Raw genomic sequence first — 24,999 nt, forward strand, 5'->3', positions numbered from 1 at the left:
AATGATCCTTTCCATTCATAACTTCAACAATTCCACTCACAACCCAGACTCAGACTCAGACCGACTCAGACTCTCTTTCATGGCTCAGGAAGTCCTCAGGAAGTTTTATTTGAGGACCGAGAGACTGAGACGGAGTTTCTCCACGCAAAGCCATAAGGACTGTCAACGCTGAACTCACCAGGGGTCCTCACTGAGACACACACATAGGCTCCACTGCCTAACTGTACTATATGTTGCATACTGTACTGCATACTGTATTACTGTAGTGGGTTACTGCATAATGTGCTGTATTGCAGTTCTGTTCGGTGTTTCTGTATTGCTGTGTCGTACTGTTGTATACTGTACTGTACATCTCCACACACACTACCTCACTTTATTCACATACCACTTTACTGCACATATCGGTATATCCCATAATAGTCTATTCCTTTTATTTCTATTTAGTATTCCCACTTTGTATAGTACCTGTTCTTTAATCTCATTTTATTCTATTTACAAATGTAATTGCGTTTAATTAGTTAGTTTGTTAATTAGTAAGCTATTATGCCAGTTAGTTATTGACCAGTTAGTTCTTATTGTGCATAATCTCTGGGTGCGTTGCAATGTCATTTCACTACATAAACGTATGTATGCTTGTATGTATATGACAAACAAACATCTTTAATCTTGAATTGTAAAAAGAAAAACCTTCAATCACAGTACAATATTGACTGATTGACTGATTTATCTCGAAGCCTGGTAATTGTTTGAATCTGAAAATGTACATTCTAACAAATATGCAGTGTTTCAGTAGAAATGTTAAATTTTTTTTTACAAAAATGTTGCACGGAAATGTCCACATACACGGAGCGCCACTCAGGGACAGCTTGATGCTCAAAAAATGTGAGTCTCATGTAAACAAATACAATGAGGACATTGGTCCAGAAGTCAATGTAGCAAACATACAAAATAGACAAAAAGGAAATTCCGCTGTCATCGCTCCTGTTGTCTTACATGGAGAAACCATGTTGTTCTAAGTCAATAATATGAGATAATAAAACACACACAAAAAAAAAGGGTCATTAGCTTTAGGTTACAATGGAGAGTGACAATGGCCCTAATCCATGACACCGTAAACATAAAAGACTGGAGACAGCATCGCCACTGTTTAGTATCCCCCCAGGAAGGTCCCATTGGAGAGTCCCTATTGGCAAGGAAGAGGAGGGTGGATGGAGAGGAGAGGATTTGAACTGGTGGAGTGTGACGCTTAAGGATTCAGCGAGGACGTAATGAGCATGCACAGCCTCCCCCATTTATCTTGAGAGCCGCCACACTGGGTGAACACGAACACACACACACACACACACACACACACACACACACACACACAATTCTACCCAATTAGCGAGAGCATTGAGCAAAGCCCCAGCGAAAGCACTCAGGAACAGCCCGGAAAAGAGAGAACGTTTCTGATAGGAACAGCACGGGCGTGCCTCACACGAAATAAGGGATCTCCATGTGAAACCAGCTCTCGACTGGGCTTTAAAAATCACTGAAGATTAGAAAATTGAATAGGAAAGTCTAACTGGTAGCATTGGAGTCGCTGCTACGGCGGTGTGTGTGGTCGATATATATTTGGATGTCTTTTATTTTGGTGTAATAAATATGGAGACGACACCCTGTGGTAAGGCAGGAGTAGGAAAGAAAGACCTTTAGAAAGAAACAACTTTAGAAAGAGTGGCCCTATAATGTGTGTAAGCGGAGTGTTTCACTTTCTTTTGCTTCCTATATGTTTCGACAAATCATGTTACATTGAATGAGTCCATACTGGAAACAACCTGATCAGCAAAACCGGCACAATAACATGCTTCTTGAGGCGTGAAATGGCTGACCATTGATTGCCAGGGACTTAAAAAAAGTCCTTTAAAAAGGACTGCTGGGATCCAAGATGACGCCTTGGCTAATAGCGAACACAAACTCGGCCAGCACAGATCAATTAAACTTTTCCCCTAACCGGTGGGGAGAAGAGCTAAAACACCCTGTCCGGACGTTCTTAGACATATATCTGTGAAGGTTTCTAATGGTCATCACCATGTAGACTGGCCACTGCAGAAATAAACCTAGTAAAACCCTCATCTGTAAGCCCTATCTTGCCACTCGCGAAGGGGCTGCTCTTCGGTTTGATACCCCCGCAACACTCCGGAAACGGGGACGGGCTTAATTCCTTAAGACAGCCCCCTTCAAATCTCTGGTTCCCAGTGCAAACTCGGAGGAGCCCCCCCACCCCCCCGCCCCAGAAGTCCTGTGAGAACTCCTGGGATCCGGGATTAGTAACCTAGTAACTTGAACCATGTTCTACTCTTCTAGTCTTAAACACTAACAGACTGCGCCACACTGAGTGAGTTCACATTGTACAATGCACCCAGCGTGGATACAAAGCCAAAAGCAGTAGGGGGTCAATGGTTATGACAGCAATTTGACTTTTTGGAGAAGAGCTTAGAACTGGGGGGCGACAATGCAACGTTCAGCGGATATGAGTCTGCCACATACCATTTACCGGAGAACTGGAACTAGGACTGCTGAACATGTACCCGTTTACCTATCGAAAAAACGAGGGGCACCCTTGTAGTTAAGCCTTTAGGTTGGGGTTAGGTTGAGAACTATATTGCTGTCATTAAAGTACAAAAGCAGACGACCGGCTGCCTGTGAATTTCCACCAGGCCATCGCGGGTGTGGCCCAGTAAATTAATTGAGGGGTGGGGGGTGGGGGGCACCACTTCCTCACTGCTCATAATGAAAGACTGGAAGGTTGGGGGGGAGCGGGGTGGGTGTGTATAGGCATGATAAAGGCGGATAAGAATCAGGGTGTTCATGGGAATTCCCGATCCCGGAGCGGGAGGTAGCGGGAGACGAAAGTGGTCTCCTCCTCTCAAAATGGGCCAGAATAACCGCGCAAATAATGCCAACAACAGCCACCATCATTTTAGACTTGCGAGCTGCTTGCAATCACCAGGTTCCATTATTTCAATTTTCTACACAGTTGGCAGGCAGATAAATAAAATCTGGCATATCTCCTTTTATGCAAATTTCATTTTAGAAAGATCTCAGAATCCACAGCAGGGCTATTCGACAGAATTCTGTAAGGGGGCCGGATATTAAAGCCCTTATACTTAAGATACTCTGTCATTATTCATTTTCAGTTTTCCACTTCCTAGACTGAGAAAGACAGGAAACATTAGTCTCAAAGGGAAGTAAGGACAATTCTCCTACTCTTTCCACAGTGGAGATACGTATTTGCTATTGGAGACTCAATTCAATGAATTGCCTACGTTCAACTTTATGCAAAGGTCCAGTTAGCATAGATTGACTCCACATCCTTCTTCGTGGGACACATACCCCTAAACTCTGGGGTATTTCCCTCCTCTCTAGTCGACGTAAACATACTAAATATCTGCAAAGACAAGATAGAACGTGTCCCTTCTCAGCGAAAACAAAGTGACATCCACCAAATACAAAACCTCTCAAGTCAAGCAAGACCAATAGACCAGTAACCCCCTTCCCTGCCACCGACGCAGCATCCTTCCCTCTTCCCTTCCACTCCTTTCCTCCCTTCTGCGGGGTGTGTGTTGGAAGGACCGATGTTATTATCTCAAATTCCTTCTTCAAAAGGGAAGCAAGTCAACGGTATCTATGAGGCTTTAGTGCGCACCGTGGACGCCTCGGCGCTGGAGTGGCTCGCAAAACCGGCGGAGTGCTGCTGGCTGGGAATGGAAGAGGGGTTGAGGGCCATATTTAACTGGCAGGGAGACTGTGATGGTGGGAATGCGCGCGGCATATTCCTTCCATCATTAACGACGCAGTTGACGGATGCAGCCGACGCTCGGAATTTCGGTAAAAACGAATGAGGCTCTCAGATTTCTGGATGCAGCCATTTGTCATGGGAAGCGCTAAACTGTCAAAGGAGGTAAACGATCGAGAGACAGAAAGTCGTGGTACAGACAAAAACTAGGGGTAGGCGGTATCTTTAGTATAAAGCCTGACCCTAGTTTTGACACGGTTCCGATTTTAATTGCCCAAAACAGTGTCGGTCGACAGTTGCGACCAAAGGGAGTAACAGAAGCGACCTCAGAACAATATGCAAGAGAATGAAGAACAAAACGCCCTCTGACACGAGTAAGCTTTTGTGTCAGCTTAAAAAGAAAAGCCAGAAAGCAGAAATGTCCATCTGAGTCATTGACCAGTCATTGTTCTTGTGACAAGAAAGGGCAGTGGTGGAAGGGTACATACTGTACACACACACACACACACACACACACACACACACACACACACACACACACACACACACACACACACACACACACACACACACACACACACACACACACACACACACACACACACACACACACTTTGTAAACCTTTACTTTGAGATTGCATTCAAACGACATATGTACAAATTTACTTTAAAATTTGCTTTCAAACTGATTCAAACCACATATGATCACAATGACTTTTAGGTTTCATTCAAACTACATATGTACACATTTACCTTTCGATTTCATTCAAACTGATTCAAACTACATACGAACACATTCACTTTTAGGTTTCATTCAAACTACCTACAGTATGTACACATTTACTTTTAGATTTCATTCAAAACTAAATATGTACACATTTAGGTTTAGATTTCATTCGAACTGATACACTACATATGTACACATTTACTTTTACATTTCATTTTGGACCTCTGCATAATATAAAAATTAGTTGAGTAGCACACAATGACCTCTACTTTGTGTGTATATGCGTTTCACTGTTTGATCAACTTGATTGAGTTCCCCCAGGAAGCAGCAAGCTCAATTAGTCAGTTAATTAAATATAAGTCACTTTTCCTTTCTCTCATTAGTCGCAGAAATACTTCACATTACCCTAAAAGAGATGGCGGGCTACCTTGTATCTTGTAATGCTCAAGATTTCCAATTAACCTCTCTCGTGAGCGGTTTGGAAGAAGATTAATATCATATATAAGCTATATATAAGCTTTTGGCTTCGCCAGAAACAAATTCTACAGTGCCCATCTCAGGCCGGTGTTAGAAATAGTTCCACATTATGGGTTGGGAGAGGCCAAAATGATTCTCAGCTGAGAGCAACAACTTATTTGAATGGATTAGGATGTCCATTGAAACCTGAAAGGGGGGGACTATATCATGCTTAAAAAGCTATAAACCTGATAGAAATGATTAGGGCTGGGCGATAAAACAATTGATAATTTTCAAGATTTTCAAATCTTCCACGATAACGACGAGAAATGTATACGATTTATTTATGATACAGTTCGATACAGAGTCCGTTTTCCTCTACCTACAAAGGCGCGACATGAACAGCCAAATCGTACAGAGGAGAGAAACAACCATGTGACACGAACAGCCAATCGTACAGAAGGAGCTCCAGGCCTTCCTTCGCTCCCTCGCCGGCCACGGCGCTCTCTGCCGTTCGGGCACCGTGCAGTGGGGACAAGGGCTCCCGGAGCTGGTGCGGCGGGTCTACGGACTACGCTCTTATGAAAACGAAAATCGAACCTGTTTTCTTTGGGAAAGCATCACAAAGAATACCACTTGGAAACGCTAGGGGGGGGAAATGAAAAGTTGTCTATTGCACCTTGAAAGCTTTTGTTGAGGAAAAAAGATGTGTTTGCCGTAGGCTCGGACCGACTTAGGATTAAATCGTCTATCGCCGATCGACTCCATTGATCCATTTTAAATAGTTTTTATCTGCCAGGAAAACTCTGAGCACTGAAAGGGTGTAAGTGCAGTTAAAGTCAAGTCAAGTCCAGTCACACTTTATTTATAGAGTGCATTTCATACCAGGGCAACACAATGCGCTTTACAAAGAAATACAAAATAGAAAGGGAGAACGTAGTTGTCAGCCGGTCATTACAAAAGAATGCCCCTGAAACAACAGCAACAACAAAAGCAACAACAAAGACAACAAAAACAACAATAAAAGCGGCTCCAACCACAGTGGCAACAACAGCCACAGAAACAACAACAACGGCAGCAGCAACATCGACACCAGGCGCAACAACAACAACAGCAGCAACAATGTACACGCAAAGACGTCACCAGAACCGGAAGTGGTGAGATTGTTAAGTCTAGGTATAAGGTAAGCGAGAGTTAAGTTTAGGTATAAGGTTAGCAGCAGCAACGACAACACCGGCAGTGACAATACCAGCAGCACACAACAGCAGCAAAGCAAAGCAACAGCGCACAAGCGAAGATGTCACCGGGACCGGCAGTGGTAGCTCTCACCGGAGCCAGAAATCTCCTCATCTGTATTGAGTCAACAGTGTGTACCATCTCATCTCAACAAAGTAAAGCGCAGCAAAAACGTCACCGGAACCGGAAGTGGTAGCCCTCGCCGGAAACGGACATTTCTACTATGTTCACCATCTCATCTTAATCCAGGCACGGTCCTTTAATTAGCGTCCCTAAATTACGGGTCAAGTTTTCAATCAGACCTCGGGAGGGAGATCCTTTTGACTATCTCTCCGAAAAACACACCCTTCTTACGATCCTCTAAGTGTAATATCACAACAGAAACAACAACGACAGCAACAGAAATAGCAGCAGCAGCAACAAAAAACAACAGCAAAAAAGACAACGGCAACGCCCGCGCAAAGACGTCACCGGAACCGGAAGTGGTAGCTCCCACCGGAACCGGAGAAGTCACTCAGGTTAGAGACGGTTAAGTTGAGGTATAAGGTTAGAGGTGTTTCAGTTAGGGTATAGGGTTAGAGACGCTTCATTTTAGCCACAAGGTAAGCAAGGGTTAAGTTTAGGTTAGGAGCAGCCACAGCACCAGCACCAGTAACACAGACAGACGGACAGACGTCAGTCAGTTAGTCAGTCAGTCATAGACTGTAGCGAACAGCAAGGTTTTTAAACCTGCTTTTAAAAGTATTCAGTGTGTTTACCGTGTTCTGAAACTGGGGCGAGAGGGGGCGGAGGCAGGAGAACAATTTAGATGTATTTTATTTTCTGAGTTTCTTAATGAAAAACGTAAAACTAACTCAGACAATTGGAGTTATTTTTTGTTTCTCCTCCAGACAGTGGTGTGCGCCGGCTCCAGTGCCTGTCTTTTTTTTTTTTTATCTTAGATCTATTTATTTTCGTTTGTTTCCTCCATGTATGAAGCCAATTTTTTTTTAAAACACAACTGAGTTCAGGGACTGTACCGTTCCGTTCCTAAAAACCTGTGACGATACTGTCGGCACAGCGGAGACACGTCACCCTGTTGCTTTCCGTTGCTATTAGACTTAATTTTGTAAAAACTGGATGTTTTTGTGTAAATTCTTTACTTGTAAATAATAAATCCTGCAATTCTGAAACAGGGAGACTGAATTTGCCAACCTCCTTGATGAAATCTTATATTGGCGATCGCTGCCCCCCAGCGATTGGAATTTTGCACGAATGCCAAAGCCAAGTTTGCCGTACTTTCGACAGGATTTGGTAAAAGTTTAATTTATCAATTGGCCCCGTTGCTCGCCGTTTTTCCGTTGCTCAGCACGACCACCCAATGTTTCATTGCTCTGATTGGTTGGAGGTCCATCCAATGCTCTGATTGGTTGTAGGTCCGTCCAATGCTCTGCCCCTTGGAAATCCAAATGAACTGAGAGATTCCAGACTGATACACATTTGTGAATTGGTCTGGCGATGTCAGGCTAGGTAATGGCATCATTAAGAGGCAAGTTTAAAGTGTTAAAAACACTTAGGCCTGGCTTATATTCGCCGCAAGCGCACGAGGCGGCGCGTGGCCCAAATGACGTCACCAGGCACTGGCGCCATGGTGCTTGGGGACCTGCTCAACATTGTGGCACACTTCCTAGATTTGTGACTCGGCGTGAGGAGTGTTCCCTGGAAAAAATGCATTGGAAGAGATGGAAGAGCAGCTTTTTGGTGTTTTATTTCTGATATGTTGGACACTGATCTGTAGCACGAGTCAGATGTGAAATTCAATGTCTACCAATTCATTTTTTGACGCAGAGACAAAATAGTATACGCAAACAGCTCACTCAGGTTTGGTGATTTTAAGCTGCTTTCACACATGAACTCCGTATAATATCTAGATAATCATGTCCGGACATTGTGCGGAGTTGCCCTTTCACACATCTAGCACACAACCGGAGATTGTCCGCGTCAGACGTGTTTACACAGCCTGAAGACACTTTGTTTGGTTGAGGCGAGGGGCAGAGCCTGGGGAGAGCGTGCTGAAGACAGGACGTAAGGCAATGACGCTGTGGAGTTTTACCACAACCAAGAAGGCTACCAACTTATCTTTTTTTGGGTATATATATATATTTTTTTTTTTGTTGTTGTTGTTATCCGAAATATACACAAAAGAATGGAAGGAATATAAAGTAAAGCAGAAAGGAGAGCGAAGCAGCTAGGCTCTGTACACAGATATCCGCATGAAGGCAAATAACTGGCACATGATAGAGACGTCGTCAACACGCGACACACCCACTCACTCGCTGTGAATGTTCCAGACAATCACCTGTTCTGATCTCACAAGCCGCTCAGCTGGACATTATGAGGACTTTGTACTTAGGGGGGTGGCTGGGTTAAGTCCGGTTAATGTTTGGTCAGAATCATTCAGACATTTGCGTTCACACATACAGCTCCTCCGGGTAATGTCCGGATAATTTCAGGGTTGCAGTGCATGTGTGAAAGGGGTTTTAGCGTAAATTAACAGGCTCGTTTTAAGGTTCAGTTTACGAATAAAAGGGAACATTTTTATTGGTATTCATGTTCAGTTTCTTTTTTGAGAAACTTGCAATGAGGGAGAACAATTACACATTGGGACTCCATTCCACGGTTCAGTTTAGTACTTTGTAATAAAATGCCAGACATGGGTTCAAATCCTTTCTCCTGTCTCTGCATGGAACAGCCGGACAGACCAGCTGCTTTTCGGCGCTTTTGTCAATTTAACCACCATGAACAGCTATTCCTCCTGGGCATAAACAAGCTCCAATGCCCTGCATGCACCCATGTTTGCTGTGTAGCGTTCTTCTTCGTTTACTACTTTCTGCTTCACATTTTACTTTCTCTCTACTGCCCCCCATGGTTTCTGAGAATACTGCAATGGAGAACACGCTGACAATATACGCACTGCACTGTCTGCGGGAGGGTGTGCGACGTCCGCGAAGGACCCCATGCGAAAGTATAACCAACCCTTTAGTCTATATGAAAATAGATTGCGGTGCTGCAACTTGGTGCCCATTATAGAGACACTTTTTTTAGACTGCACTCCCTATTGCACAAGACAAGACAATCTTGACAAGGGACTTCACGGTCTATAGTTCCATTATTATAAATTTTTATTCGCCTCCCATCCACTTCCTCGCTCCGTCTTTCTCTCACAGTTGTTTATTTGTTCAGCTTGTTCTGGCAGAGTGACTACATGGGGTCAGTGTGTCGCTCTTACGCTTCATGCGTTGATGGCATTCCACAATCACTCTGCTGGAAATCCTGAGTTCTTTGTGCCCACTGTAAGAAGCGCCTACACTCTGAATTACACAGAGAGCGAGAGAGAGAGAGAGAGAGAGAGAGAGAGAGAGAGAGAGAGAGAGAGAGAAAGAGAAAATATGTTTCTGCTCAGGCCGCAAGCCTTCTGCCTGCAACTCCCACTTGGTGACATTGTTCGACCCGAGTGATGCCAACAGAGCTGGTCACAAACTATGAGGGAAAAGGACTGGTCAGGACTAAATCTGGCTAAACGGTTCAGGAAAATATGACCGAAATGTTTGGACTCCAAAGTCCAATTAAATATTTGGTCGACAATCCTCAGTGGGCTTGTGAGAGAACAGTACTAAAGAAAGATGGTGGTAGTTAAAATTTCTGCATTAAAAGTGGGATGGCTGGCATAAAGCTCATTCCACTGATCTAAAAGACAATTAGTGCCTAACTCAATAGCGCATATTATGCATAAATGAAACTCTTCTCCTCCAATTCCTTAGATTCCAGTACATCGCTACAATAAAAGGGATTTCTGAAAACACTGTGGCATGAGATTTAAGTGTGCGCCTTTAATTACCAAATCACATTTGTCTCTGCTACTATAAACAGCAGTGGGCATTTATCGTTTAAAAGTTAGAAATAGAGAGGGAGCAATTAGGCTTGGGCGACGGTGCAAAACTCCAATCGCGATCGCCGATATATGATTTTCTCCACTGTCCCGACAATGGGGAAGCGCGGGGTTTTTTTTGGAATCAGACAGAATGGGACAGTCCCTTAACTCTGTTGTGTTTGAAAATTTTGTTTCATACATGTAGGAAACAAACGGAAACAAAAGGATCTAAAATAAAAATACAGACACGGGAGCCGGCGCGCACGGCTGTCTGGAGGAAAAGCGAAACAAAAAAAACTCCAATTCTCTGAGTTAGGCTTACGTTTTTCCATTTTCCATACAAGTAAGAGACTAAGGAAACAAAATAAATCAAAAATTTTCTCTATGAGATTATATTATATATTGCTATATTATAATCACAAGATTTGCATATGAGATGGGCATCGAGGTAGCACATTATCTGGGTAAGATATGCATATTCATGAGGGACGTGTCCTCGGCGCACGCGGCATGTGCGCACTGCAGAGCGCAGATCATGGAGGTCCCGATGCGCACCATCACCGGCGTGATCTGCGCTCTGCCGCAATGCTCCGTTTGCCCAGAGCGGTAACATGCTTAGAATCAGAGCTCCGTCCTTTTTTTTTTTTTTTTTTTTTCTCTCCGAGTACCTGCCCATTTTGAAGTCCCTGCACAGGCCTGTAGAGCGAGGAAGTGAGCTCCGATCACCGGTAGTACTCGACAGCTCTGAGCGGAGAGCAAGAGCCTTCGCCCCCTCTCTCCCTCACCCCTCCAGTTTCAGAACACGGTAAACTGCACTTACACCGCTTCAATGCTTGGATTTTTCCTGTCGGGTAATTATTATTATTATTATTATTATTTTTTTTTTTTTAATCGTCTGTCATCAATGTCAATCGCGATCGATTGACAACTCAATCGTAAATCTGCCCAAGCCAGGCGGCAATATCAACAGAGAGAAACAGAGAGAGAGAATGTTTCTGTTCAGGCCACAAGCCTTCTGCGTCCAACTCCCAGAGAATTCCTCTGTCAGCGAGGAAGTGTCCGCCGTTGATATTGCCATTTAAATTTAATATAATTAATATTAATTTTTTATTTTCACCGTGCATTATGATGCTGTTGAAGAACCAAGCTCTCCGTTCTGCTTTTCCTTCTCCCAGCAGTGGCCTCCCAAATCATTTAGCAAGTACCGCCGCCGTGAAAAATGAAGCTTGACAGCTATCACCTCCTCTTCCCTACACCTACCTCCCCAGTAAATGGTTCCATTATCCATTTAGATACTATAAAAAGTGCAAATATGTTTAGCAAAGAACACCCAAGGGTGTCAAGCCGATGGAGGAGCCGGTCCTGGCAGACAACCATCAACTTCAACCTACAACCCCTGCCCAATACTGTATACAATTGTCTTTCTCGTGTATTTATAGTAGCCAGGGCACAGTATGTCTCTCGAACAAGGATTACCCTGTGCTTGGGACCGAGGCTTAAGACTGAGTCGCTTGAAAGGTTGACTGGATGAAAATGAAATTAAAGCCACAGAGTAAGTATTTGTTGTAATATAATGGAAGATTTTCATGGGACAGCAGTGTCATGTGCCCCTTGTAGTGCCTCTACCCAACTGCACAAAAGTGGCCATAGTCATACAGTAGTTGTTTTTGGTACACAGTCGTCAGTGGCCATAGTGTAGACTTGAGGTTTCTCCATTGTGAACCATGTAATGGACTCTCACTCAACGCATGCTTGCACATGTAGTTAGTGAGGGACACTTACACACTGACTGGACATTCACATGATTAACCATGGGTTTCCTTTAACTAACTTAACTGCCAATTCCACCAAAAGCAATACATCTCGAAATTTGTTCGTCCAAACAGAGCTGTAAACGCCACCTAAACAAGGCCTTTTAGGTCACTTTTTATTGACTTAGAGACAGATTTACTGTGGGACTCTGCCATCTGAACTACCTCCAGCTCCTTACGTCTGTTCAGTCCAGAAAATGTACATGCATTTTTAATAGGCTTCCAGCTATTAATTATTCAGCAGTGGGTGGATTTACTGCTCTGCGTCTAAAAGTTAATGGTCTGCGCACCTATTTACGGGTCTAGGTCCTACCTAGGTCTGGACGTGCACACACACAAGTTCACACTGGACAGGTGTGAACTTACACTCAGTGGCGTCTATGAAAAAACAACTCAATTAATCTATAAATGACCTCATAGCGGGGACACTTGACTAACCTTAACATAAAACACTCCCGTCTTTGTTTAAGTATGACTAAACAGAGGGGCTTAACAAAAGCCCAGATTTAATTGTGTAGGTAGTCAGGGTTATCCGAAAGAAACACACTAACTGCGGTGTTAGTAGTTAAGCTCTTGATAGATTGAATAGGAGGTCGTAAGAAGGAACACTTCTTTGTACTGAATGAAATTAAACCTCTCCATCAAATTTGCATTACATCCCCCACTGCCTCGAATCTTGAGTGGTATATCGTCTTGATAGCAAAACAATGAAGATACTAGGATCCACTACTCGATGTGACTTACAAGTCATTTTGTGTTTGAAGTTTGAAAAGCCCAGATGATGAACTGAATGGAACATTTCGTAGCTCTCAGCCCGAAATAGGACATTTGAGCCAGATACTCAGCAAATTGCCAAAATCAAATTAAGTTTCAGTTTCAAGCCGGGGCAGAAAATTGGCCCAGGAATTGTATAAGTGTAACTACCCACTTAACTGTCTGTGCCAAGTCACACATCAGGACTCAGATTCTGTGTATTATATTTGTCTTGAGTAGTAAAGACAAATTCACCCAATTGAGACAACTGTAACATTCACAACATATAAGACACCTCTTTCCCCAGCCGTTCTTCTGTTTGACTTGAGTGAGTTAAAAAAGTTTAAAAAAATAGAACAGCCCAAAATAATTGCGCTTTTGTCCATTAACATAACAAAATAACTTATTTCACTTATCATACTGTCTGTTAGTTAAGCTAAGGCAGTTTTATTTTTTGTTCCAGTTTAGTGACAAAAGATCTTCCATCGTCACTGCACGTGGCTACCACAGAAAGCTGGGGTGGAGTTCTGCAAAGTGTAGGTTTGCCAGGTCATGAATAGGTTTCCAGCCCCAAAAAACTACTCATAACCCCACCCGGAAACGCTAAAGGCAGCCCAATTTGAGGAGAAAAACCACCAAACTGGAAACCCTGACCTAATGCTGACCAGAGAGGAGCACGCAGACATACAAAAGCTGGTTGAATCACAAGACGATATTCAGCCAGGAAGAACGGAGACAAAGTTTAAAGAGAGACAACGGCTATGAAATCCAAAATAAAGTGCGCTGAGGCCGACATACGAACTCAGACCAACAAACTGTGAAAAGTTCTGACATCTGGAAACAAACACATTATTATTTTTATTATTATTATTATTATTATTATTATTATTACCCAATGGCAGCCCATGGTTTCAAGTCATTTCCAGTTTCCTTGTCAATCCAAATACAGGTCATATGGGTAGTCTATTTATGTTCAAAATAGATGAACTTGCACTTTAATTGCTGAATGTGAATGTAATAATTCTGACTGAAAGCCTTCAGATTCTTCTCTCAGCAGTAATGCGACAACCAATAGAATGCCAAGCAAGAGAATACCAACACTGGAGAAATTGGGACAGTTGAGGCGGTAAAGATGGCGCTTCAGGAAAAGAAAGACAGGAGGGGAAGCGACAGAGACCAAGATATTTAAACAAAATAATATACATTGCTTTATCTCAAATTCAGAGGAATGGGGCCAAGAAGCAAGACAGACCGACTTCTTTTTTTATACGAGAGAAGCAGCAGAAGCGATGAAGCAGGAGAGGAGGCGGCCGACCTACCAGAACTCTGTTCTCTGTCTTGTCCGTTTTGATCTCCAGCTTGACCTTCTTCCTTAGTGACAGCTTCACCTTCCTCCCTACTGCATCTCTCACACTCTCTATTATAGAGAGATCAGGGCAGAGGAGAGGAGAACAAAGGAGAAATTAGGATTCAAATATACAAAGCCTTGTCAATCTCATTGCTTATGGTTGACCTGTCAATGCTCTGTGATGCACATTTAAAAGAAAATATTGCAAAATTTGTCAAAATATATATACGTTATTGAAGTTTCTATATTTGAAAACATTTATAAAAAAATTTACAATTAAAAAAATGTAAAAGATGATATAAAATTACATTTTTATCCCAGTTTATTTATAGTTCCAGTGAACGCATCATCGCTTCCAAAAACGAGATCGTTTTCCGAGTGTCCCGTAAACGCAGCATCAGTTCCTGCTTGTAAAGCCGTGTCTGTGTCTAAACGCGAGTGTAAACAATCATGGATGGATTTATAATATAATACTTAGTTGGACTTCGGCGCCTATTTTGGTGAGACAAGTACAGGATAAATAATCAATGTTTTTTTTTTGTTGATTATAAAAATCTGGACACTTTCGCTGCATAACTGTCGATCCCGATGTGGTCAAAAGAAGCAAAAAAATGGCCGATATATCGGTCGGGCTCTAGTAATATGCACATCCATAAAAAAATTATACATTACACACATTCGTGCGAACTAGGGCTGGGCAATACTGACTAAATCAAATATCCAAATATTTTTTGCCGAATACCTATATATTGCTAATTTGACAATCTTAAGGGGATGACTATTGGTGCTTTTCATAAGATAATCACACACAACAAACATACGTAAAACAATACTTAGTTACGTGGCTATTATGGGATATTATGAACTGTCTGTGAAGTTCAGAAAATTGCATTTCTTTACTGTAGTGCATCCTTGAAGACCACATTTAACCATCACATTATGTGCTGACGATACTTAGTCTTACATGACAATTTTGATATTATATTAACATATCACGAAGCTTATTGGTACCATCACAAACAAACCGTCCCGGTTTGTTTGTGTATCGTGAGCCGGTTCAGACGCAGCCCGTCTGAAGCCTCACGCTCTGTTCGCTGCTTCAACATTTTGACCTCCTCAGCCGCTTACCGTCTTCATAAACGTCCCAGAGGGGGAAATAATTTGCCATATTCGCTGATTGGAAAAAGGGGGGGGGGGGGCGGTGTTTGGATGGAAAATGAATCCATTCCAATTTGAACACGCCACAGGGGAAATCTTTTTTTTTTTTTTTTTTTTTTTTGCCTTAATACCGGTTCCGTCTTCTCCTCAATGCATCTTGAGGGGCTTTGGTGAGTTGACGTACGTATGCATACATCTGTACTCTTACAGACAGCAGACTCATGGGGTGAGTGTGTGTGTCCACATGCTTACTCATCTTAACAGAGCACACACGCATGTGCGGATGATATATACACATGGTGGGTTTGTGTGTTCTGCCGCAGTGATTGATTGTTCACACCCACCCAAGACCTACCGGCTTAGAGAGCAGAAGTGGGTCAGCCGCCTTTTCACGGCGCCGTTACACACACACACACACACACGGTTTATCTTCTCCGTGCGCCCGAATGTACGTGTGGGTGCGTTGGTGGGAGAGACAGATAGTGGGAAAGAGAGCAAGAGAGAGAGAATCTGTTTATGCACAAATGCTTCCTTGCATTTTTCACAGTCTGGGGAATCGCCCTGCAGAACCATTATGAACCAAACCGCCATGGGTGGAATTTTATCGCGGCAAAACAAAGAATTATGGCACCAAAAATCATTGTTTTCGTGCACTGCCTGTGGCCTTGCTGAACAAATTCCAATAATAATAGAAATGTGCTTTCCACAGGGGAGGCAGTAGGTTCCCATAAGACGATACCCAGTCTAGGGTATACTCGAACCTAAAAGAGGTAGGCGATAAATAAATATCTGGATCAATAGCAATAGATGAAGTATTGTAGTGGGCGGTTTCACAATCCCCGCTACCCCGGGAGGCTAGAATTACCCATCTGAAACCCGAGCAGAAAACAGACCCTCCTGATTATGAGCGGCAGCTACCGTAAAGGGGTGAGGGCGCGTGGCGCAGCATCTGCAGCCTTGTATAAAAAAATAAATAATAAAAAAAAAACCTCAACAAACAAGTTCACGAGGCCGCAAAGCCAACCCTTCAAATTACTGCTGAAATTACTGCTGAACAGATCAAAGCGAGACTGATGCTGATAGCGACAGGGTTGGACGTTTGACAGGTGCCCTACTGCCTCTTCCCAATGTCCAAGTTCATGTTCTTTTCTATGGTCAGCATTTCCGGTTTGGCGGGGTCCTCTCCCCAATTTGAGCTGCTTTCAGGTTTTCCAGGTGGGGCTGTGAGTAGCTTTTTGGGGGATGGAAACCCATTCATGACCTGGCAACCCTACACTTGGTATCACTTCATAACACCTCCCCTATCTTCTCAGTCATTTTTCGGCCAAATGTTCTTGTTTATTTTTATGATTATTTTGTCGTTTTTTTGTCAAATTTTAGGTTAATTGTTTAGTTGTTTTTTTTACATCTTCCTGTTAATTTTTAGGTTAGGTATATATTTCCAAATGTTCCTATTTATTTTTTAATGGTTATTGTATTGTTCTTTTGTTAATTGTTAGGTTATATTTTATTGTTCATCATTAGTTCTACTGTTTATCGCCAATTTTTAATTTGTTGTTATTTCTAGGTTTTCTGGTTTACTGTAAGGTCTATTCTTATTAGTAATTTCAAGGGTGTATTTTAAAAGTTTCTCCTAGTTCTGAGTTAATTCTTATTGTGCATTGCCATCTTCTTTTCTTTTTATTCTTATTGCTTAATTTCATTGCCTATGTGAGCTGCTGTGACACTGCAATTTCCCTCCAGAGATGAATAAAGTATCTCTATCGATCCATCTCCATCCATCCTCTCCAACTTTCTCACACTCCCTCTCTCTCTCTCTCATTTACCATCTCTTGTTTACAGCATGATACTATCTATAAATGTTGCTTTTGCTCACACGCCGGTTTTGTCAGACAGAACCTTGGCTCCGCTGCCAGATGGAGGAGCCCGCTAGTGTAGACAAAGAAGAGATAAATGGCCAAGGACACACACACACACACACACACACACACACACACACACACACACACACACACACACACACACACACACACACACACACACACACACACACACACACAGGTGGGCATGGCAGCTTAGAGAACAATGCTCCTCTATGAAGCGCTCGGGGAAAACAATAGGTCCTCTTGGCCTTCTCCGCTCTGACACAGCGTGACACTGCTGTCTGCTTTCCCCACGGCCTCTTGAAATTGAAATGATTCCTATCATATATAGTAGATACAGTATACACGTAAAAGTATTGGCAAATATTTTGTGCAAAGTCTCTTAAGCCGATAAATTGCTATTATCGCTCGTCTTTCAAGTGGTTTCCCATGATCGTGAACTAAAAATACTGTCATCTCTGGATACATCATTTTGTCACCTAAATTCATAATGGTGAGGGCATATGAAGCGCTTTTTCATGATTTGACGTCTGGAATATTACACTGAGGTTTATTGTACATATAATACAATACCATACAATTATATTTAATGGATATGACCCCGAGTTCTTAACACATATCATCTTGAATGGATGAGGAGATATTAAATATTGATATTGTGTACGATTCCTTAGGATTATCCTGATGATAAATTCTTCCACATGGTCCAGGCTATAGTCCTGAGTACAGCATTCATAAGATACACAGTACATGTGCATACATGTACTGTGACATACATTGGTATGTCTTCTGAATGTGCTACTATAGATTACAACCTGTTTTTTCCAAAAATGAACGCATTTTTAAAACACCAGTGTAGACCAAGTTACTATACTATACCACAAGTTACTAAAGTTATACGCCCTATTCCAAAGAGCTTTAAAAACAAGTTATTGGAGGCATCACTTTTTACGCGACATATAAGGAGAATTAATGTCTTCACCATTGCACCTCGTTTCCCTCCTTAAATCTAAACGCGGCCTATCACACGCCTCCACAACTTGGCAGAATCCACACCAACCAGGTTTCATTTTCCTGCATCCAATAAAACAAAACATTTTCCAGACATTGTCTGAGTCAGTAGGTGTGGTTTTCCAAGAATTGAATCATTTTTACTATCGTAGTAGCCAAGAAAGTCCAAAAAAAACACACAATAAAACAACAATAAAATTATAAAAAAAATAAAGCATGCAACTATACAGTACAAATGCATACCGAAATAAAATGGACCTTGATCATTCTGTACACTTTCAAACTTGCTAAGAACGCAGAATAATGCAGAATCATTGCCATCTCAGGTGCTTGTGAGGTCGGGATTCATCGTCTCGCGCTAGAAACCAAAAGAAATGGGAAATCTCCCGTACACGCATAGTCAGGCCGCTATTCCTCGTACGTGCAGGAAAACAGGAGTGGTATTGATTCACTGATTCACCGACGCTGATTCACCAACACCCTGGTCGCCTTAACACAATGACTGACTTCATACTCATCGAGACACCAACGCTTGGCAGGACAGGTATTGCAATCATTGCAATTAAGGGATTCGAGCGTCCTTACAGCGAGCCGGCACCGTTGAACAAGTGGGTGAGCGATCAAATGGGCTGGAATTTGTGTGTCATTAAAATGCTCCACGTCTTTACATGTGCAGCAAATCCACCTTCTTTTAGTCAGGTGAACTGAACCCAAACATCCAATTTGTGTAATAGTCACATCGTCCACAATACGCCTGGCCGCCCTTCGCTTTAAGGTCCACCAGCGGGCGTGACGGCAGAGTCTGGCATGGCTGGCTAGAGCCAGATAGCCGCTGTGTATCTAAACCATCAGAACAGCAAGTTTCCTTGGAGTTCATAAAAAGTATTCGGTTTCCACGGTAACAGTGGAGAAAACATCACTCGGCACCCCGTGGAGGGACATTGTCGGGTTGCCTGAAGGTCCCATTTTGACCACTCAGCTGAGAGTCAAATCCTCACTCGACATTTCAGGATGTAATCCAGGTCTGATAACGCACTAGACAAAGTACGCGCATGGCGCAATACGCCATAAAACACAAAATCTGTGTTGCTCAACAGCTCTGATAATGCGTAATCAGGATATGGAGTTCAAAGTGAGTCGGTTTCTGACTCATTCGGTGGCCGCAAACATCCGCGACTGAATGGCCTGATGGCCTCCAGAGAGATTCTGTGACTCCGGCAGCAAGCTCATGTAAAAATGTATTTCGCATTGGCGCATCCGCGTTGTTCATGTACTTCCGGACTCGTTTCTATATTCGGGCCGTAAGACTGTAAGATCCACAGGGTGAGACGGACAGAGAGGGAAGGTACAGGGATATAGTTTGAGCTTGGACAATATTGCACCGAGGTGTCAGAAGGCGAGGCAGCCTGCCACGAAACGAGACCCGGAATGCCCTGTTTCCGAACTCTTCGCGACGTTTACAAGTGCAAATAAACCACAGGAGCGTGACAGCCCTAACGCTGGACCATAGGGAAGGCCACATTTTAAAAAGGGATGGTCCAGTTCTTTTGTCTTTTTGGAGGGGAGGTCGCCTCTTTGTCTCTCCTACCCAACAACGCTGGCAGCTTTTGTGTTTACTTTTACCCGTCTTTAAGACCTGAGCCTTTCGTCGCTTAAACAACAGCTTTCCGAGCGGCTGGGTGGTGCGGCTCCCTTCACTGCTCAGGAGCTAGGCTAGCTGATCCCCTCCGCGCCCCTTGCCTTGCGCTAACCCAGTTAGCATGCAGCCCCGTCGCTGTCCCAGCCATGGACACGCCGGGAGGAAATCGGTGCGAGCCCTCCCGTCTGCTTCTGGGCGAACGCCGACAAAAAGCTCATCTCGTCTTGAAAGCTGGAGTGTGGCTTTCAGGGACCCCGGCCGCAGAGTTCCCCGAGGGTTGTGCCACAGAACACCACTGCATGGGAAGATGTGAAGGGCCAGGGGGACTGACCCCCCTCTCACCCAAATATTTACATTTTCTGAGATGAGCCTCAATACATCCTTACCCGAGAGGCTATCAATAGATACAAAAAAATCAATAAACAATAATAAAAAATAATAATAATAATAAAAAGTACTATTGAACTCGAGATCGTTTCAATGCGATTTCAATTTCAATCGCAACGAACTTGGACCTCATCGGAGCTGATCCTTCCCGGACCGTCACACCTCATCCCGCAGACCGAAATGGGATCAAATCAAAAAATGGGAATAAATTACGAGGGAGCGCAGACCAGCTTCCATTGACGCGTAAACGTGTCGTCTCGGGACTCTTACCCAGCAGCTCTTTGGGGACCTCTGACCCTTCCTCGCTCATCGTGTCCGGGTGGTGGGTGGTGGGTGGTGGGTGGTGGTGGTGGGGGGGTAAATATTATCGGGGAGGGGGGAAATACAGAATAACAATCCAGGAGGGGAGACACCGGCTGCAGCTGCCGCCTCTCGGAGGCTCGGCGAGAGGGGAACGGAAAGGAGGGATGACTCCGCGTGGAGGGCGTCGGGTGCCGCCGCCGACGCCGACGCGCTTTTTCCCCCTTGTCCCGGGTTACATGACCCGCGCCCGGACAAGGCGTCCGCACGGGCTCGTCTCGATCCGGCTCTCGCTCATGGCTCGGACGCTAGCACGCCTCTGAGACCGCGCCGGGCTGCTCGCTGGGCTGGGGAGGGAGGGAGGGGGGGGGGGGGGTGGGACGGCAGCGTCGGCACCGCGGGCTCCCGCATCCATCCATCCATCCTCCGCCTCCGCCTCCTCCCTCCACCCACCGGGAAGTTGGCGTGGCGAGACTCGCGGACGATTCGCTCCCGGCGAACGAATCTTTGAATACGACTCGGTGGGGGGGTCGGGAGTCACTCCGGTCAAAGAGAAAGGAAATAATGACTGAGGGATGCATTAATGCCGGGGGGGGGGGGGGGGGGGGCAAGGTTCCGTCAATTCGGACTCGCTCGACGCGTGCGTTCCAACCGACTCGGCCGCGGGACGGATCGAACGACTCCTTTCACCGGGTGGACGCGTCGGGAAGCGGGTCTGAAGAAAAGAGCCGAGCCGTCCACGACTGCCGCGGGGCGGCCGGTCTCGACCAATCGCGGCGGCGCGGAGCCCCGCCCACCCCCGTGACGCCGCAGCCGACGTCGCGCCGACATTTGTGACCGGTCAAATTGGAAATCCCCCCCCCCCCCCCCCCCCCCCCAAAAAAATGGGATCATTTTTATTTGTTATTTTTTACTTGACAGTACCGTGGAGAAATAAAGTGACGAACATTAAGGTGCACATAATAATAATAATAATAATAATAATAATAATAATAATAATAATAATAATAATAAAAAATAAAAGTTCTTGTGCGAATTCTTGTGCTTGAGCAAAAAACAGGTCACATTGCCATATGGCGATCGACGGATTTGCCACCCAAATCAACGTCACATCCCAAACGAATGATTTTCGTTCACATATATATGATGGGATGGAGAATAGCGACAAGGACATGGACAAAATGCTTTCTTCATTTTGGGGGGAAAACAGCTTCAACCCTGCTCTCGACCACGTGTCTTCACAGCGCACGGACGCCGTCGCTCACGGGCGCATGAATTACAGTCGACAGCGACGCCTAACGGTGGCTCGTTGAAACGGCAGGCGGATTGCGGCACAGTCAGTATGCGGTGTTTTTCGTTTGCATTCTGGAGGTGGAGCCGATTTAAAAAAAAAAAAAAAAAAAAAACCCCCAAAAAAAACCAAAAACTGCTGGATGTTCTCACAGGGTTCGGTGCTCGTGTCGCGGACGTGATGCTATGACTCGGATGTGCGTCTGTAATGTGGCTCAGTTTTGAGGGTCACTTCTGTCTCTGCCCGCGCACGCGGCGACCGCGAACCCACGCAATCCAAACACGTCATCAGAAGTTCCTCGACGCTTCTGCAATTAGGGCGTTCAATTAGTGATCCCTCCTGTAGGAATGACGAAACGTGGCCATCCTGATTGTTTCAGGAAACATAAAATGACCACAATCATAACCACAGAGTGTGAAAAGCAATATAAGAAGGTAGTTGTATTTGGTAATAATAATAATAATAATAATAATAATAATAATAACAAGAATAATTATTGTTGTAATAATAAAAATCATAATAAATCAACACGCAACCTTCAATAAGATACAGATACCATTAAGTCACCTTGGTTTCCCCGATTACAGAAAGAGTGGATGTCGTTGTGAACGTTGTGGATGTCTTCAACGGTCGAGATTTGTTTGTTTGCTGTGCGATGAACCTGCCGCACCAACTTCAAGCGAAAAAAATAAGTCATAGCCCATTTGGTGAATCAAAAGTTTAATGGAATACTGAAATAAATAATTTCTCTATGTATAAATAACACAGTTCGTTTAATAATTTAAAATTATAGTGATTTGTCTGCAAATCAATTGATTACATTTATCCGAATTTCATTCAGTTTTCTCCCCCAAGAATCATTAACTGGTTACTTTTTTGTTTTTAAACTCATGAATTTTCCTATTTTCCAGCCCGTGTTTAATAATCCATCTATTTCCCATTATCCTCATGTGTCATTTCCCCGGACGCGTATTCCTGCTCATTTTTTTAAACTTTTTTTTAATCCATTTTTTCTACTTCTTTGTTCTATTTTATTCTATCTATCTATCTATCTATCTATCTATCTATCTATCTATCTATCTATCTATCTATCTATCTGTCTGTCTATCTATCTATCTATCTATCTATCTATCTATCTATCTATCTATCTATCTATCTAGCTATCTATCTATCTATCTATCTATCTATCTATCTATCTATCTATCTATCTATCTATCTATCTATCTATCTATCTATCTATCTATCTGTCTATCTATCTATCTATCTATCTATCTATGTATCTTCAAGGCATTTATCTACATAGTTTATCAAGGCTGCTAATCTTCCTCTTTATCCTCTCCCCCAGGGATTTGAGGTGTGCAGCCCCCAGCATCTCAGGGAGCCTCCTCAGCTGGAGCTCCGGGGCCTGGGCCAGCCATGTTTGGAACTGATCGCAGAGAGAGCCCCCCTCTCTGGCCGCGAACACACCACACTGTTCCCCCTCCCACTCCGCAGCCTGGATGTACCTGGAACACAGAAACCGCGGCTTAGATGAGTGAGAGAGTGATGGCCGGAGGGTGAGTAGACGGTTTTTGGGGATTGTGGTCCACCTGGAAACAAAGTTCATCAACTTCTTCACGCGCTTCATGGAGCCGGTGAAGACTTGGAGGAGGAGGGCCCTGATGTTCTCCACCCCGACTGCGAAGACATGGAACAAACCAACCGTTCGTGAAGGACCACAGGCCAACAATGGCTCGTTCTTCCACATATGTCTTACTTCCTCCTACCGACAACCATACCTCTGTGTTTGATGCCGTCACAGGAGAGGCACGAGGCGTCGTGCCAGCGGGAACCAGGGAGGACGATGGGGTCCCAGGGGCCACATGCACGGTGTTTCCTGCACGGTTTCACAGCGGAGGAAGAGTCGGAGAAGTAGCCCAAGGGACACTCCTCACACACCGTGTTCCTCTGCGACGTACCTGCGGCGGGGCAGAGCCAAGTGGGTGGTAAAAAAAAAGTATATTTTTTGATATAAAAATGACACTTCTACCCATTTGTACTTTTAGTGTGAGTATACTTGAATCATATATTTTGGTTCTTCCTATTTATTTTCATGTACTAATTTAAAGTACATACTGTATATAGGATACTAGTCATATTATGTATACAGTATAAAGTGTAAATACACTTTAAAAAGTATATTTTAATATTAACCTAACTTAACTTATGAATATACTATTTTGGTCGTACTATATATTTCTAATTCTAACACACTCAGTACAACTGAATTTGACACAACTTTAGTATATTAATTACGAATACATAAAAAGTATTCTTTCAGATAACACACTTAAGTCTACTTTTTTTCCCCACTCAAGAAGCCGTGTGGAGTATTTGTCGGATTTTCAAACACTTGACCGCGCCTTCAGAGAGTCCAGAGGTGGATAACTCCGGGTTCAGAAAGTCAAACACCCGGCCACGGTCTTTGCTGCGGCCATGCACTGATCAAGCTGAACTGGGTCTATGCTAACGAGCAAATCCAGACGGTTGGCTCCAAATCCTGGATTTTCGTTTTCATTTTCATTTTCATTAAGGCCACTCTGATCATTCAACTCACCGCTTATTCTGACCCCGTGCCCAGGGCCGCACTCCGAGTGCGGGGCGCAGAGCTCGCCGTAGTGTCCCTCCTTGCAACGACACACTCTGTCGCCCGATGGGGAGCACTCGCGCTCCACCTCCTGGTTGTCCTCCTCCAGGCAGAGGTTGCGGCAGGGGAGGCAGTAGGGCAGGTAGTTCCACAACGCGGTGAACTGATCGTCCGGGCACGGCGCGCACCGCGTGGGTGCGGCGCCGGTGCAGTCGGCGGCCAGGTGGGTGCCGGGTGGACACATCGAGCACAGCCGGAGCTGCCCCGAACCCGGGTCCCGGTGCTGGTACTGCGGGGACAGCACCGGATCTGAGCCATAGGCCGAATAGACGAGGAGCAGGGTCAATGGTGGAGACAACAGCTGAATGGAAATGTTGACGAAAATCAATTATTGCAGTGAAGTATTAAAGTACAAATTATCCATCCATCCATCCACAATTTTTTCTATCTAATTTGTTACAGCTTTAGCACTCAAATGTGCATCTTACCTGTAAGTAAATTAAATCCGTATGGTATGAATATCACGTTTTTATGTTTGCTGATGATTGACATTATTAATTACATAATTCTATACATAACCCAAAGCATCTTTGATCACCTGGTATTTTCTCCTCATTCAATTTGAAACATTATGGCTTGGAACAGCAGATATGAATGTACGTACCATGATGGCAGTGGGCCTCAT

General features: G+C 44.0%; 2 protein-coding genes across 2 annotated transcripts in view; both read right to left on the bottom strand.

The window, feature by feature from the left end:
- Positions 1-20,407, bottom strand: part of LOC307233938 (F-actin-uncapping protein LRRC16A-like) — a gene marked incomplete at its 5' end in the record, with an annotated part of 91,058 nt that extends 70,651 nt beyond the window's left edge. The window contains 2 exons of the mRNA XM_080005417.1: positions 13,991-14,088; positions 20,368-20,407. Of these exons, the coding sequence (XP_079861543.1) occupies positions 13,991-14,088; positions 20,368-20,407 (138 nt within the window). The remainder of the gene's footprint in view (positions 1-13,990; positions 14,089-20,367) is intronic.
- A 2,572-nt stretch (positions 20,408-22,979) lies between these two features.
- Positions 22,980-24,999, bottom strand: LOC307233524 (tumor necrosis factor receptor superfamily member 11B-like; the record flags this gene model as incomplete). Its single annotated transcript, XM_080004862.1, has 5 exons — positions 22,980-23,193; positions 23,278-23,365; positions 23,467-23,646; positions 24,285-24,675; positions 24,979-24,999. 5 exons carry the CDS (start codon positions 24,997-24,999, stop codon positions 22,980-22,982), a joined length of 894 nt encoding a protein of 297 aa, XP_079860988.1.

Source organism: Zeus faber (assembly GCF_960531495.2).
Source record: "Zeus faber genome assembly, chromosome: 8".
In the NCBI taxonomy this organism is placed as follows: domain Eukaryota; kingdom Metazoa; phylum Chordata; class Actinopteri; order Zeiformes; family Zeidae; genus Zeus; species Zeus faber.